Below are 16,318 nucleotides of genomic sequence, written 5' to 3' on the forward strand. Positions count from 1 at the left end.
ATTGAATCAATGAGAAAGGAAAATTTTGAATACAACATTACATAACAAGTTGAGTTTTGAAAGTTGTTTTTGCTGGAGTTGTCTGTTCACAAGGCGCAAACATCACTCCCCTGTGCCATTACAGAACAAGTTCTCAGGTTATACCTCGTTGCCTACAATATATACATTTGATTATGCTGATCAGTTTGTAAACCCTAATACCAACTTGCCTCCAGTATCATTGACACACCTAATGACTGGGGTGCCTTTTCATTTGCTTCTCCCTAACAAATCCATGGAACCCAATGCAGTACATTGCCACCTTCATTCTTCATAGACAGGCAGTGCCATCTTTACAATATATCAAGTATAGAACTAAAGGTATTTGATTCTCTTGATTCAATCAACGGCAAGAGGTTGATCATTCTTCGAAGTCAACTCAGTAGAATTCTGCTCAGCCCATACAGCTGCATCCCTGTACCCAAGCTCATATAACTTGTCGAGAATTTCATCTTCCGCCGGTTCCAGAGCCCAGTTAAACAGCTGCAGTTGGTTTGAGGTAATAAGAGCAAAAGATATATGCAATGGAAGAAGGTACATGCTGGGAAAAATTTAGTAACCTGTCTTGGACTAGCCCTGTTCTCTGGATTGCAGTCTGGACTAATCCCAATCCCTTGCAAACCCAGTCGGCTGGCTGGAAAAGCACATATTCGGACCTACAATGACAGGTAGATGTTACCGATGAGCATCACAACATGAACACACAGGATGGTACATACCACCTACTCATGTTTTTCTTTTTTTGAAATAAAACAACGTTCCCTAGATATCAAGTCTAGTGCTGTTTTGGGCTTCCTTTTGTATGTAGTTTTGATATTTTCTAAGATTTAGCAGAAACATGTCATGTATCAGTATAAACATATTATCTAGAGGTCAAAATAGAAAAAAAATTACCACTAAAAGAAAAAAAGACAACTGATAGCCCTTGTGCTCAGCTTAGCAAGAATCCATAACAAAAACTGCATACGTACAGTTTCAGAAGCAGAAGTGGGTGGCATAAATAATGTAAGGCCCCCATCAATGCATAGCCTGTTACGGAAGAAAGTTGCCGGCCTGGGAGCTAAGTATCTGAAATAAGAACCAAACAATCATTTAACTCTTGTAAGCAAAAGATAACTAAAGAAATATAGTGTTAGGAATGAGCAGTGTAGCTGAATCTTACCCAGGAATAAAAGAGGATGTAATGACAGCATTAATGACATCTTCTTTCGAGTCAAATTGGTCAACTAGTAAGCCCCTAGGCCTCCATGATAGCTGAGTAATAGCAACTGCATGAGAAGAATATAAATATTCTTTACTTACTGAGAACAAAATGCCAGATGAATGCATAGTCAATATGGAGAGTCAACACTAGCACAATATTGCTTACCACGAATCCTTCCATTGCATCTGATGTGCAAATCATCTGGGAGAAACTTGTCAAGGACATCCCTGAGCACAGCCTACACAAGTGGATATGATTACAAGGCTTGAGGCAAAATCCAATCAAATTCATTCAGCTTAATAAATAGCTGCTTAGGGACCAAATGCCATATGTCTATGATGCTCAACTATTTTGCAGAGGAAGTTTAAGGATATGCCAGTTTTAAATATTTAGTTCAATCATAAATGATTACAGTAAGCACTAATTATCAAAAAAATCTTAGAAACTACGATAATACAATTGGTAAATATAAATGAAAAATCTACCATAGTTTGAGTATAATGCAATAATGCTCGGTGTGATTAAAAATAGACTTTATTTGGGGAAAAAAGAAAGGAAGAGTAAAAACATACCCCAAGCCGAAATGCAGTACCGTTACTCCGGCAGTTGTCAGCTAGATCTTTGGTCACCTGCAGAGCATCCTGCATTGTGTTCCCGGATGCAATCACTGCACAGATTATGGCACCAGCTGATGAGCCAGCTAACGGGGTTCTCTCCTAATATATGTTATGGAGAAAGAAACCATTATAAGAAGTGCTGCACGATAGCCAACAGAAGAAATAAAAGATAATAATGTATCACAGATAAGTCGTGAATCCCATAGACATAAGCTCCCATGCATAATTGTAACAAACCATCATAGCACATACAAACAGAGTGGAATGATATGCAGAGCTACCGCAAAAACTAACAAGCTAGTAAGCTGAAGAACCAAGGCAAACTCGACCATTATTCCTGTACTATACTAAGTTTTTTGCTACAGATTTGTAACAATTATACTAATCCAGAACATCGGCACATATCACAGTTCATTCAACCCATGTAAAGCTAGATTGGCATCCACAATTCTACATGGACGATAGGAACATTGAGACGGGAGGCGAGGCAGCCGGGGGCAGGTGTACGTACAGTGATGTAGCCTTTATCCATGAGGTACTGCGCGGCGCCGAGGTGGTAGGGGAAGAGCAGCCCCGCGGCGGAGAAGCTGAACCCGGGGGTGGTGAGCTCCCTCCTCCTCCGCTCGGCCTCCACGTCCTCGGGCCGCTGCTCCCACACCACCCCGTCCCTCGCCTCCACCTCCTCCACCGCCGCGCCGCCGCCCCCGCGCCGCGCCCCGGTCCCGCGCAGCAGCAGCGCGGCCAGCCCCAGGAACAGCTCCCCCGTCCTCACCGCCAGCGACCTCCTCTCCTCGGCCGCCGGGACGGCGGCATCCGGAGGCGCCTCCGCCGGAGCCGGCGAGGGCTCCGGGTCCCGCCGGGCGGCGGCGCGCGCGAACAGGAGGTTGAACCGGGACGGGCGCGCCGCGGTGGGAGCGGGAGTGGGAGGGGTTGGCGGCAGCTGGGGCTTGCGAGGGAGATGGGAGGAGGAGAAGGAGGAGGAAGGCAGGAAGGTGATGAGGGAGGCCATGAGGGCTCCTCCTTGCCGGCCGCCGCCGCCGCCGACTCGCGCGCACGCGCGAAGCATACGGGGCCTCGTCGGATTCGCCTCTGTCGTTTTGCGCGTGGAGAAATCGAAGTGTAAAAAAAAATAGAAAAAGACGAGAGATATATTTGTGGGATTCATTTGACCCGTGTCGGTGTCGGCCTCCAAATGTTTAAGGGTGCTCCCGGGGAACGGCCCACGGGCCGTAAGTTCGATGGGCCCAAGAGCACGTTCCACTACTAAAAAGTCGCCACCAACTCCAAACTGGCCCTGGTTAGCCCAGAGACCAAGACCTATTATGTGCTTGCTTGGAAAAAAACATGTGAACTTAGAGGGAAAACAGGTGCCACATCACCTGTAAGCCATAGAAAAGGCTGAGGGTCAAAATAAAACGGTACTGATAGTTGGGGTGCTAGATTTATGCAGTCTTAGAGTTAAGGGTGAAAATTGGAGAAACAAAAGTGTTGAGGTGTCAAAATTGGACTTACTAATCCTATTGCATTGACAACTTGCCGCTTCTGAGTAGAGATATAAAGAAATAAAGTCTTCCATTCTAAAATGTTAGCGATTAGCCTCTTCTTTTTTTTAGAGGTTAGCGTTTAGTTTTTTTTTTTGTGTTTACTCTAGTACCAGTTGGTCTGATATACTGTGTGGATGCAAATGAAGTGGGTAATTTTGGTTTGTCCAAACTAGTGGAGTAAGAACAGATACGGAAAAATATGGGACATAATAGAATACATAAAATCATACCCACCAGTATCCACTCCCATTGGTATGTGAAGAGATCGAGGAGCGGTCTGATGCAGAAGCAGGTTAGAGATGTTCAAGTAAGATAAAACACAATTGAAATACGAAAAAAAGCTCAAGACTTTTTGTTACATTCTATCTTATATTTATCCATTATAGTCTCCGAAGTACATAATGCATTCTAAGTGCATACTATTGCATTTTCTCTCCCCTAAAAATTGTTCCAAAGGAGAGCGGTTAAAAGGCTGACCTGTCATGCATGGAGTGTTGAGCATGCAAACTCTCGGTTTCCCTTTTCTAGAAAATGGAAAACATCCTTCTCTGGCTTGCCCAGCCTAATCACCGTGCAATTGTCCTTCACGCATGCCACGGCCATTGCGAGCAACTTGGCCTCCTCCTCCACTCACCCCATGCAACAAGCCCTTTCCTTCTTGCTTTACACCACAACTCCATGGTGGAGCAGAAAGAGGGATTTTGGGAGAAAAATATGGACAAGGGAGACTACTTCATTCATATTGATGATGAGGATGGAAGGAAGCTACTTCATTCATATTGATAAGGATTGATGAGATCATGACCATATGACGTGCAAGAAGAAGAAATATGAGATGTTCACCGATGTAGGGAGAACAATAATAATTTATTTTACCCGTTTCTCTATTGGCATGGTGGCAACTTCATTAAATGTTTAGTGGCAAACTAAGTGTGTTTTGCATACCAACGTAATTGGATAGAGGGTAAGAACTCAGTTTACTACGACTTGGATGATGTTATAACAACTTCAGTAAAAAACAGTCATAGCAACTTATGTAGATAGATATAAAAACTCACTAGAAACTTAACATTCCAACATATGGATGTACCTCACATCTGGTAAGTGTAGCAAGTCCAAATCCCTCATTTCATATGTTTCCCTTCACCTCCTCCGCTGGCCTCATAAGCCTCGTGCCCAGTGTGCAATGATCTGACGATGATGGAATGTGTTTTACAATAGTTCCAATGTTTAAGTAATTTTAGTTTCTTGACTCGCGGCAACAATAATTCAGAGTGCGTAACATTTTAAATCCTATAAGTAATTTGCTGTATAGTGGCTTTAGCGAGTGTTTATAGCAATTTTAGGTAGTGTTTTTCAGCTACTTGCTTAGTTCAATTCGTTCGTTAACAAATTTACATACAGTTTGTTCAACCATTACATGCAAATTCTTTAATTCCTTAACAAATTTAAATACAAATTCTTACTCCAAGTTTCTCCGACATATATTCCTAATATGGATCTTATATTGTTGGGCTCATTATAAGGAACATAATTGTGCAAATTAAATCCAGAATATACACCATATGAGAGAGTTATGATCATTTAAAAATGATGAATGGACTGCTCATTTGTTCCAACAACTTGGGTGGACATGTGCCACTTAGCCTACATCACGATTTGCCTAACCACCGGGGGGAGGGATGGCCTCGACAATTAGTGGCGGATCTAGAATTTTACCACAGGGTATGCCGAAAAAAAATCTTATACAATTCGATAAAACCATTTACAATTCGATAAATTCAAAGATTAAGCTAGAAACAATAACAAATCATAATATAAATAGTTCAAAATATAACATAAAAGAAACTTACAATATTACTTGTCTGCTTTGTTTACCCGCCACTTTTTGAATGACATGTCTTGATTATATCTTCTTCATTCACTTGGAAGAAAATATCCAATGTGACTAGACAATCATCCAAAACACTATCACCTAGCTTATTCCTTAACTTTGTTTTCACTTTAACCATTGCAGAAAATAACCTTTCAACACTCGTTGTTGCCACTGGTAAAAGCAATATCAATTTGAGAAGCAAGTAAACCATATCATACACTTTGTGCCTCTGTGTTTGAACAAGCTTAGCTGAGAGATCGACGATGCTGTCTAGACCGTTGAAGCTATCATCTCGTCGCATGTCATCAATATAATTATCAAGTTGCAATTCAAGTTTTAGCAAATCATTGTTTGGAGAAGTCCTTAGGATAAAATTCAGCCAATCTGCGTACCTTCTGTGCATCAAACGAAGCAAATGAATTGGAAGGACTAAAGGTTGATATACACGAAAGTAGCTCCATATTGATCTCATCAAACTGATTATCAAGCTCTTGACTAATTTGATCAATGACACCAATATATACTTCTCTTCTAAAATGTTCATCATTTGTTTGGTTTCGGGTACGGGCATACCTTGCTGACTTTCCATATGGCACATAATCACCATCCATAGCAAGAACTTCAACATCATATTTAATGCAAAAAGAAGTGACCCTCTCAAGGAAGTGTTCCCAACCATCAGACCTTAACTGTTGCATTTTGTTCTTTGCCACATTAACAAGGGAGATTGCATTAAGAATATCTTGATCCCTTCTCTACAAACACTCGGATAACTCATTTGTGTATCCAAGAACAACAAACATTAAGTGCACAAAGAAAATAAACTCAAAAGTTTCAAATGCTCCGAGCACAAAATGTATCTTTGTCCAATCATCCTTATGTGAAATATCATCACCAAGATCAATGAGCACATCATGGATTGAGGAATACATTGTAATGATGCTGCATATAGTTTTGTAATGAGAGCCCCATCGAGTTTCACCAGGCCTAGGCAAACTCATCTCTTGATTTAATCCACTCCCTGATTCAAGCTCACCAAACTCAAGTGCTTTCTTGATATTCTCAAGCCTAGCAGTTTGAAGCATACCATAACGCTTGCAAGAAACTCCAATAATATTCAATAAGATAAATACTTGATCAAAAAAGCTTTTACAATCAGTATTTCTCTTGGCAATAGCAACAAGAACTAGTTGGAGTTGATGTGCAAGGCAATGAATATAATACGCAGAAGGTGATTCTTGCATGATCAATGTTTTTAGCCCTTTAATATCTCCTTTCATATTGCTGGCCCCATCATAACCTTGACCTCTAATTTCAGTCATAGTCAATCCATGACTAACAAGTAAACCCTCAATAGCTTCCTTAAGTGACAAAGAGGTAGTATCATCTACATGAACAACTCCAATAAAGTGTTCACAAGGCCTTCCAAGTTTATCCAATAACGCAAGTAAAGAGCTAGTTGTTCTTTATGTGATATGTCACTGGACTCATCAGCTAAAATAGCATAGGGCTTATCATCAAGTTCTTCAATTATTTTCTTTCTAGTTTCTATGGCACAACAATGAATAATTTGCTTTTGTATCTCTAGGCTAGTTAAGGTGCAATTACCTGGAGCATTATTCAAGACATACTTGTTCACTTTATCACTATTTCCTGCAAGAAACTTCAAAAGTTCAATCAAATTTCCTCTGTTGCTAGACTCTTCTTTTTCATCATGTCCACGAAATACCAATCCTTGATGCAAAAGAAACTTGATACATCTAAGTGAATATGTCAATCTTTTCTTATAAAGATGAAGATCCTCATCAGTCCACTTCTCAATGTGATAATCAATTGCTACCTTGGGATTTATAAAACCAATGTATCTCTCCCGAGCTGCATTGTGTGGTATAGAACCACTATGTTTGAGAAGTGCTTTGTTTCCTATATTCCATCCTCCAACAATAAATGTATTTGACCCAGTACCCTTCTTGAACAAGTAGCATATAAAGCAAAACGCAGAATCCTTCTTGATACTATATTCAAGCCACTCATGATTATACATCCATACAAAATTGAATTGGCGATCCCTACCTCCAATTTTTCTTGATGGAAAATCATCATTAATAGGTTTGAATCGGCCTTTAATAATATATGCTCTTCGAATTTTATCTTAATCATTAACATGATAATTTTCAATGGGCTACCTTTCACTTGGATCATGTGGAAGGCGATTGATGTCATAAATCAGCGGTTGTGATGCAGGTGGTTGTAGTGGCAGAGGCGAGGGCACAGGATCCGCGATTTCTTCAACTACCACTCTATCATGCTCCTGATTATGTTCTTCCACAAAAGTTTCAACTGGAGATGGGACAGTGTTTGAAGCAGCAGTAGCTGCTGCCTTCTTTGCTGCGTGTTTCTGAAAAAGAGATGCAATATCTTTGCCTCTCTTCATAATCCAACCGTTCTGAAAAAAATAATGTCTATGTAATGTAAGTACAACAACTAACTCTATTATAGCAAAACAAACAGGTAATGATAGAATCATGCTTTAAACTTTTGGGTAGAAAACTTACAAATCACAGCCTCACACGATATTAATTTAAGAATGTTGATGGATTGATGTTTCGTTCAATAAACTCACGAACTAAAATAAAAAAAAGCACTCATACATAAATAAATAAAAATATTTAAGAATATAAGTTTTTTTAAATAAGAAAAAATAGAAGATAGATTCATCTTAAACCTTCTTGTGGACGATGAGAAGTTTTCCTTGTGGACGATCAGAAGTTTTCGCGCAACGGCACAAAGTCCCACGCGCAGTCGCGCAGATGCGCTGGTCGGCCCGGGTGGCCTAGCACGGCGGCCGGCGGCGTTGCCACGGAGTACGTGAGGAGTCGTGGTGGTCTAACGTCTGGCGGGCGGACTGTGGAGGAGTCGTGGCGGCGCCGGGCAGAGGGATCGTCGAGTCATCAAGTCTTGGACTATCATGACGCGTCGAATCGTCTGTTGGGCCTGGGCGCCGTGGCAGAGCCACAGAGGACTAGGGTCCAGGGGGGATCACGGGAGGAAAGGAATCATCACAATTGTGGGGAACGTAGGCTCCTGCCTCTTGGCGGCCTGGCGCCTGTGGGCTGCGGGCTGCGGCTCGGTTTCCAGGCGCGAAGCTGAATCGTCACCTAAGCGCGAAGCTGAATCGTCGCGGGGCACGGTTTCTAGGCGGGCGGCAGGCGCGATGGATGTACAAGGTGCTGGGGCCCAGGGTATGCCAGGGCCCCTGTAGCTCCGCCCATGAGATCCAAGGATGTTTATCAAAGGTGGTGGTGATTTCAGCATGTTTGCTCCATAGACTTGCCTGTTCAAGAAACGTAGTGAGGTGGAGTCTTCTATGTACCTTCAGGATGACCGGCTCATCATAGAATGCAATGTCACCATTTTTAAGGAGTCGAGGGTATTTGAAACCATATCATGCCCAAAAATTCAGGTGCCACCATCAGACATCATCGAGAATCTTGGCAAGTTGTTGGAAACTGGGAAGGGATCTGATGTCATGTTCAGTGTTGGAGGACAAACTTTCATGGCACACAAGTTTGTGCTTGCTATGTGGTCACCTGTCTTTGAGGCACAACTCTTTGGGCCAATGAAGGAGGCAACATAACAGTGTATAACCATTGAAGAAATGCAACCTTCTATTTTTAATGCTCTACTCTATTTCATTTATACTAATTCATTGCCTGCCATGGATGATATTGTGGGAGGTGATCGTGCTGAAATGATTCGGCACATGCTTGTCGCTGCTAATAGATTTGCCATGGGTAGATTGAAGTTGATGTGCCAAAGCATGCTATGTGACGATCTCAATGTGCAAAATGTTGCAACTACATTAGCTTTAGTTGATCAACATCATTGCGATACGCTTATGGATGCTTGCATTGAGTTCATATCCTCTTCAACAATGGATGATGTAGTGGCAACAAAGGGGTTTGTGGATCTCAAAAGGAGATGTCCTTCTGTTTTAGTGGATGCATTTGTCAGGATGAGTAAACAAGAACACAGATGAGAAGCTTGTTGTTAGCAGACATATTCAGCTAAGGACTATGATGACTTTACTTGCTAATTTATATGGATTGTTTTGCACTCTCCCAAGGTCAGCTCATGATAAGCTGAAAGTAGTAATGGTTACTATAGTAAACTGACTAATATGTTCTCAAGTGATTTGGTTATCTTCACCATTAAATTTAATAAAATCAGGCATACGTCAACCAATAGGAAAGGGAACATTATCAAACTCAGCACTATATGGCTTTTGGTACAACTTAGCAATGCCAATATCAACACCAAGCTTATTTCTCATTACATTAGCCAAATCTTCTTTAAATTTAGTAAATTCATTCCAATTAGAATTATTTGGTTGTTGTGGTGCTATTGTTGGAGGTATGCCCTAGAGGCAATCATAGAGATCATGATATTCCAAATGTATCCATGATTTGTATATTGTGTTCATTGAATATCCATTGAAGGCTACTTGAATTGATTTGCAATTATGTGAATTGTATGTGAAACTCTTTACTTGTATGGTTATTCTAAAGTTGTCCCTAGTCGGAGTTCATGTGAGGACACACATGAATATTAGACTAGCACATGTATTAGTTGATGACTATGTTTCACAAGTCATGGACATGGAGATGTTGAACTAATAATGTGGACACATGTGGAGACATGTGCTAGGACTGACCCAACACGAGAAGTAGTTCTCTCTTTAAACAACATATACGCTTTGTCCTTAGACCTGAGATTGTCCCATGGATTCTAGATGTGGATCGACCTACTTAGGGGCTATCAAACGCTACGCCGTAACAGGGTAGTTATAAAGGTAGCTTTCGGGTTTGTCAAGAAGCATGCTATGAGACATGGTCAGTCAAGATGGGATTTGCCCCTCTCTGATTGAGAGTGATATCTCTGGGCCCCTCGAGTGATCGGATCCGAAAATGCATGGCCATGCTACGTACGGTTAAGAGTTAACCAACAAAGGGATTCCGAATCACAGGATCGAGAAAGAGCGGTCAGCTTGAAGCTAGACCAAATATCGTGAGGCAAAGGGAATAGCATGTATATTATGTTGTGATGGTTCGTCTGATATGATCTTCGTGTGCGCATAGGAGTTGGCACGTCTTGCTAGAGGCCGCTACCGACTATTGGGCCGAGTAGGAGTACTCGGGCCATGTCTATACGTATCCGAACCCATAGGGTCACACACTTAAGGGGCTGGAAGCCCAATTCGGATCTGATCCGAGTTGGATTAGGTTTAGAAGTACTAATGGGCCTCGGACCCAGAGGCCCATCAGGAACCTCTATAAATAGAGGGGTGGGGGCGCCCTAGGGTAGACACCTTTTGGCGAAACACACCTGCCGCGCCTCCCACGCCCTCGCCTGTTGCAACTGGCAGATCTAGCAGTCCGGCTTGCGACGCTTCCTCCCTGCACGTGTGGATACCTTGGAGGTGTTGCGCCTGCAGCACTTGGACGAGCCGCCGACGAGCCGCCGACGAGCCACGACGAGCCGACGACGAGCCGCGGCACCGGAGGCGATCTTGTTGCACGTGGACGAGCTGCTGAGAAGCTGCTGGACGTGATCGACTACGTACGACTACGTTGATCGACTACGTACGACTACGTGATCGTCTTCACTGCATCGACGCATATCTACATCTTCCGCACCAGTAGTGCGTCGAGTGGTAATCCCGTGATCCTTATACGGCAGTTCTTCCTGGTTATACGCGGTAGATTTTTTTGAATTGCGCTAGTGTAGCCTACCTCGTATCCCATCAGCTATAACTATTGTATTCATCTTATTCAAATGGAGCATGCTATTAGCTAGAGTGAGCTTATAAGCTTTAAAAATACCGTCGTTATGAGATTAGGTGATGACGATGTATGCACTGTTGTACTATAAAGGTACAGAATTTTCAAGTCCACTAGTACAGCTAGGAGCAGACGAACTAGGCACAACAGCAAGTGGCACAGGCTACTCGGGCACAACTGGGTGCGCACTGGTCAGACCGGTTGCCTAGACTGGTCTAACCGCTCCAGCCATGTTCGGCTTTGGCAGTTGAACCGGCAGCGTCTGACCTGGGAAAAAGTTGGGTGGCATGCCATACAGCGGATTTTCAAGACTAACCCCTAGCGTAGCCGACGAGCTAGGATGCACTACCCCACGTGGATCAATTTGAGGAGCATTGCTACTTGTAACATTATTAGCAGATGAAACAGATTTCCCCTTTTCTATGTCTTCTAGTCGTTCTAAACGTGCAATGTAAGAAGCAAGTAGCTCATCACTACCCAAAATGTGTTGATTAAATTTCTCATTAAGCACAGATGGGTTAGGGTTGATTTGCTTAGAGTGCCAATTACCTCAACCTTATTGTCGCTCATCTTGAACGAGGGCATCACAAAATCTTGCACTCTTGTCACCATGCCCTGGCGATCCTTCTTGAAGCCCATCAAGAACTATGTCTTGAAGTACTCCTTCACCGCCAAATACTTCTGGTGCTCTTCTTCACTGAGATCTTCAATAGATGCCGCGATGATGTTGTCCTTGTTGATTTTTGTAGTAGATCCATCTAACTAGGGTTTGATAGAATGGTTGCAGAAACTAGATCTTTCTTCCCTAGCGGAGTTGCCAAAAATGCGGTGATGCTTTTTCAGGTCAACACACCAAATGCGCTAGATCGCGCGGTTGTCAAAACTCTCCTCGCATGGCTCCTGCCCTTGGCTGGTCAGATCGGTTTGCATAGGGGTGGCGTGAAAACCTACGATCACCACCTCGAGAGGGACCCCATCAGGGATGGTATGCCTAGGGTTGTTCTAAGATCAGCAGGCCACTTAGAATGTCCTCAAACGCCGTAGAGACGAAGGAGGAAAGCAAAGGGATTGGAAAAGATTAAGGTTTGGAGATAAAAGTAAAGGTAAATATTTTGATCAATTGGGTGTTAGCCTCAATCGGTCGCGGCCCTTTATATTTATAGGGTGGGGGAGGTCTTACTCTACAAGAAAATCCTTTTACAAATCCTAATCTACAAGGATTCCTCAAATTTACTCGGACTAGGATTGGACCGGTCAAACCGCCTGTACCCACCGGTCAGACTGGTTGATTTTGCCAGATTGGCTACAAAGCCCCAGACCAGTCAGACCGCCTGGAGGAACCGGTTTGACTGGTCAGCCCAGCCTGATTTGGCTTGGGTTACTCAGCGCAATAGCCTGTCGTGGTGGCAATGTGGCTGCCGCATCAGCATGGTCCTCTTTGAGGAGTTTGGCCAGATCCTGGTGATTTGCCTTAACCTTTGCAGCACAGTTGGATGCGCCAACCCTTACAAAATGTTGAAGCAGCTCATTGTAACGGTAGTCCTGCTTCTTCTTTCCAGAACAGAATGGGCACCTAAACCAGTCACTGTCCAGCCTTGCTAGTTTGCCGAACTTCATGTTCAAGTAAGACTTCTCAACATAGTCATCAATGTATGTTCCCCTTAGTTCTGATGATTCGTCGGAGCTGCACACCATTGCAGACCCAAGAGAGAGACAGCTAGTGCCTACGTAATTTACTTAGTTCTAATTGTTCGTTGGAGCTGACCTAAGAGAGAGTCGGCTGCTTCAGAACAGAGAAAGTGAGGAGGGAAGGAAAAATGAAAGGCACAAGGGCACACAGGATATTTACAACAGCGGATCCTACGCCCAGGTTACGTGGCGTGCCTACGTGGACAGCCAGCTGGGATGAGGGACAGGATTGAACATGAATAATAGAGTTAGAGGATCAAATTGGACCATTCGAGAGTTGGGGAACGAAGCTGACCCAAGGGCAAGAGTTTGAGGACGAAATTAGCTATTTTGCCATTATTAATCGGCATTTGCTAGTTGGATTTTTCTTTTTCTTTTTCTTCTTTTACTATAGTCTATTCGCGGATTATTTTTCTCCCCTTCCGTCTATTCTTTCAATGAAAAATTCTTTTTGATTTTTTTTATTTTGACTTAACTCTTATTCGGTAAACACGATTGTGTCCAGCTAATCGCAACTCTTGCTAGGTTGCGATTCCGTTTGGGAGTTGCCTGCAACAGTCTGCCACGACTAATATTTGCACATGAGTCCTTGATGCTTGTATTGATACACATGCTCGAGTTGTGGTGTTATCGCTGAATCCAACCGGTACTCCTGCATTACCATTTGTGGATCCCAAATGAGCCTGCTATATCTAAACGGTTGGTTAGGAATATCTATGAAGATATATTATCCGAAACGTTAAGAATGCTACATTTCTGCGTCGCGAGGATTTGCAGCCATTGTGATTAAAGACGAAATTCGTACAGTATTTTTTTTTCTTCTCTCCGAGACTGAGGTGAGCACGTAGCACGTTAGCTCTCACGTGCACAAGCATCGCAACTGGCGAGAGCGAAGAAAGCTACGAGCCCCAGGCCCCTCTCAACGTCACCACTGTCCACTGCAAGTCTGCAGGGAGCAGCACGCTGCTGCTCCCACACCGTTTTTGCTGCAGGAGTTACCCTTTTACCCCCGACACTCCTCTCTCGTCTCCCCTTCTCGTTTTCCGCCGGTTCGTCATTCCAAGGCTCGTCGAACCGGACGGAACGGGGCTCACCGTCATCAAGGATTATCAAGAGGCAATTCCCTACTTGCTATTATCATGGCAACGACCGGAGTCCAAGAATGGCAGCAGCTCGATCTTTGCGTGATGGCGGCGCTGTAGAGGAAATTCATCGACTGCGGATGTACTGATGGGCTCACCCTCGATGAAGAACGGCGGCATCGACGGGAATTTCGGCTCGAATTGAAGCCGATGGGCGGCATCCGGGCTTCACACCGGCGGCGGCGCTCGCTCCATCAAGCTCCAAGCGGCGGTGGCGGCGGCGTCGCACGAGGGCTGGGCGAGTTGAGTAACGAGGCATGCGGAGTCCGGGGCCAAGGCGTCGTCGCGACTCGTGTCAGCCATATTGGCTCCGGTGACGTGCGCTTGAGGCACGAGAAGATGGGAAAAGAAAAGAGGAGAGGCAGAAGATAAGGGCAAAATGGTCATTGCAAGCTGCTGTTAGCTGCCGTTTCAGTCAAATTACCCCTTGTTTACTTCACCCCAACTCCCAACTTTGTCACTATGCAAAAAGAAGATTCTCCATCACATCAAACTTGCGGTACATGCATGGAGTACTAAATGTAGATGAAATTAAAAACTAATTGCACAGTTTTGTTGTACTTTGCGAGACGAATCTTTTGAGCCTAATTAGTCAATGTTTGGACAATAATTCACAAATACAAACGAAACGCTACAGTGTGCTACAGTGCCAGCACAGTAATTTGGCACCTCCCAATTTGGCCAACTAAACAAGACCTAGACGGCAGTGGTTCTAAGGGAAAAAAAAGAACTAGTGGCACATGAGCCACAACAAATTTTCGATATGGAATTGCGAACTTTTTTAATGGCGTGGAAGGAATTGTCTCCGTTATCAAAGAAAAAAAGTATCCTTTCTCGGAAAAAAAGAAAAGAAAAATTATCCTACTCATGCGACCTCTCCAAGATTCCTAGTCCTCGCGGCGGAACCAGATGTCGAGATCCACTCCAGTCGCCGTCCATTCCAGTTCCAGCCAATGGAGCCTGTTCTCGGGCGTTGGAATTTTTTATTTTTTTTATTTTTTATTTTAATATTTTGCAAAAATATATGGTCTAAAAAATTTACAAATCTACACCTATACCGCCGTTTGAAATGGCGGAAGTAAACTACCGCTAATTGAACCAGCGGTAAGTTCCCACCTCTGAGCAGTATTCATATAAACTTGAATGGAGATAAATTTTATATGAAAATTGTAGATCTCGACAATATCTACAACTTTTTAGTTCAAACTTTTTTCATTTGATATCATATTGGTGCTCAAATAATTGACACAAGTTTCAGATCTAAAATTGATCTGAAATTCAAATTTTAGATCTGAACCTAAGCATTCATATAAACTCGGATAGAGATAAGTTTATATTAAAATTGTAGTGTCGATGAGATTTACAACTTTTTAGTTCAAACTGTTTTCATTTGGTGCCATCTTTGTACTCAAATAATCGAAATTTTAGAACTGAAATTTGTGTTGATTATTTGAGTACCAAGATGACAGCAAATGATAGATCTTGTCGAGATCTACAATTTTCATGTAAAGTTTATCTCTATCTAAATTCATATGAATTAGTTATGATTTTTTGAGAGTGTCCTGCTCAGAAATATAAATTAGTTATGATTTTTTAAAAGTGTACTGCTTAAGAGAGAACTTGCCGTCGGTTCAACTAGCAGTAATTTGCTACAGTATACTACCTGCCGTTTCGAACGGCGGTATAGGTATAGATTTGCAATTTTTTTTGTTTGACCATATTTTTTCCAAAATACTAAAATTAAAAATTAAAAAAATTCCGGACGTTGACTGCACCCCCCCAAATCTACAGCACGCTCTTGATCACCGCCGTGATCTGCCCCATCGCCGTGGCCTCACCAAGGCAAAGCCAAAGGCAGCCGCCGACGACTCAGATCGAGATCCCACCGATCCGGTCCGGGTCTAGCGGTAGGATGGGGATGGGGCGATGTGCAGTCGGCGTTCCTCTTCAGTAGAGACAGTCACTGTTGCAGCGACGCTGTTCCAGCTCCGACAGGCTCCCGGCATGGGAGATGGGGACGGACGCCCACGCCGTCGCCGACGCAACGCCAGAGCCGCACCGACGCCGCCGGCAGCCCGGCGACACTGCTCTCTCGTTTCTCGCTCTAGAGATCGTCAGATCGATCAGGACCCGCTCTACTCTCGTGCCAGTAAACAAGAAAAGCTTTGACTACGTGTGGAATCTCACTCGATCAGTGCTCTTCAAAATCGACGGTTCAAAGTTCAAACCTATCCTAAAACAACAGGAGGAATTTTTTTTAAAAAAAATGAACAATAGGAGGATTTGATGCTGCAGATGAGATCTTATCTTTGGGTTTCATTCCTTCAAATCCAATCGTTACGACTCGTTCGTTAAAAAGAGGCCCAA

At 43.3% G+C, this 16,318-nt stretch overlaps 1 protein-coding gene across 1 annotated transcript; it reads right to left on the reverse strand.

Annotated features, from left to right (window-relative positions):
• Nucleotides 1-49: 49 nt before the first annotated feature.
• Nucleotides 50-2,956, reverse strand: LOC101777669 (patatin-like phospholipase domain-containing protein 4). The gene is made up of 7 exons (XM_004979377.4): nt 2,372-2,956; nt 1,816-1,959; nt 1,409-1,481; nt 1,202-1,307; nt 1,011-1,107; nt 600-695; nt 50-522 (listed from the first exon to the last, which is right to left on the reverse strand). The coding sequence occupies exons 1-7, from the start codon at nt 2,924-2,926 to the stop codon at nt 379-381; spliced, it is 1,215 nt and encodes a 404-aa protein (XP_004979434.1). The 5' UTR covers nt 2,927-2,956; the 3' UTR covers nt 50-378.
• Nucleotides 2,957-16,318: the final 13,362 nt, after the last annotated feature.

Source organism: Setaria italica, chromosome VIII (assembly GCF_000263155.2).
Source record: "Setaria italica strain Yugu1 chromosome VIII, Setaria_italica_v2.0, whole genome shotgun sequence".
NCBI classification, from domain to species: Eukaryota; Viridiplantae; Streptophyta; class Magnoliopsida; order Poales; family Poaceae; genus Setaria; species Setaria italica.

Coding starts and splice junctions, on each gene's coding strand:
- LOC101777669 (XM_004979377.4), bottom strand. CDS start 2,926: ATGCTTCGCGCGTGCGCGCGAGTCGGCGGCGGCGGCGGCCGGCAAGGA. Junction 1,308..1,408: donor ATGCAATGGAAGGATTCGTG/GTAAGCAATATT, acceptor CTTCTCATGCAG/TTGCTATTACTCAGCTATCA. Junction 1,108..1,201: donor ACATCCTCTTTTATTCCTGG/GTAAGATTCAGC, acceptor TTCTTATTTCAG/ATACTTAGCTCCCAGGCCGG.